Raw genomic sequence first — 233 nt, forward strand, 5'->3', positions numbered from 1 at the left:
CTCAAGCAGCTCCTGCACTCCAGCTCTGCTGCTCAGCTGCTGCCCAGCAAAGGGGCCCCTCTTTCTGCTGCAGAGACAAGAGTCACTTGCTGTTCTTCTGAGGGCCAAAAATGTGTCTACGCATTCTCGAAATGCTGCTGCTGCTGCTGCTGCTGCTGCGCGCTGCGCCGCCGCCTCCGCAGCAGCAGCAGCAGCAGCAGCAGCCACCGACTCCAAATCCGAACCCGCGCCCA

The 233-nt window shown here is 61.8% G+C and overlaps 1 protein-coding gene across 1 annotated transcript in view; it reads right to left on the reverse strand.

The window, feature by feature from the left end:
* Window positions 1-116: 116 nt before the first annotated feature.
* ETH_00037195 (uncharacterized protein) overlaps window positions 117-233 on the reverse strand; it is a gene marked incomplete at both ends in the record, with an annotated part of 838 nt that continues 721 nt past the window's right edge. The window contains one exon of the mRNA XM_013373816.1: window positions 117-174. Coding sequence (XP_013229270.1) covers window positions 117-174 — 58 coding nt within the window. The remainder of the gene's footprint in view (window positions 175-233) is intronic.

This window comes from Eimeria tenella, genomic scaffold (genome assembly GCF_000499545.2).
Source record: "Eimeria tenella Houghton genomic scaffold, Eth_scaff1768, whole genome shotgun sequence".
Classification (NCBI taxonomy): Eukaryota; Apicomplexa; class Conoidasida; order Eucoccidiorida; family Eimeriidae; genus Eimeria; species Eimeria tenella.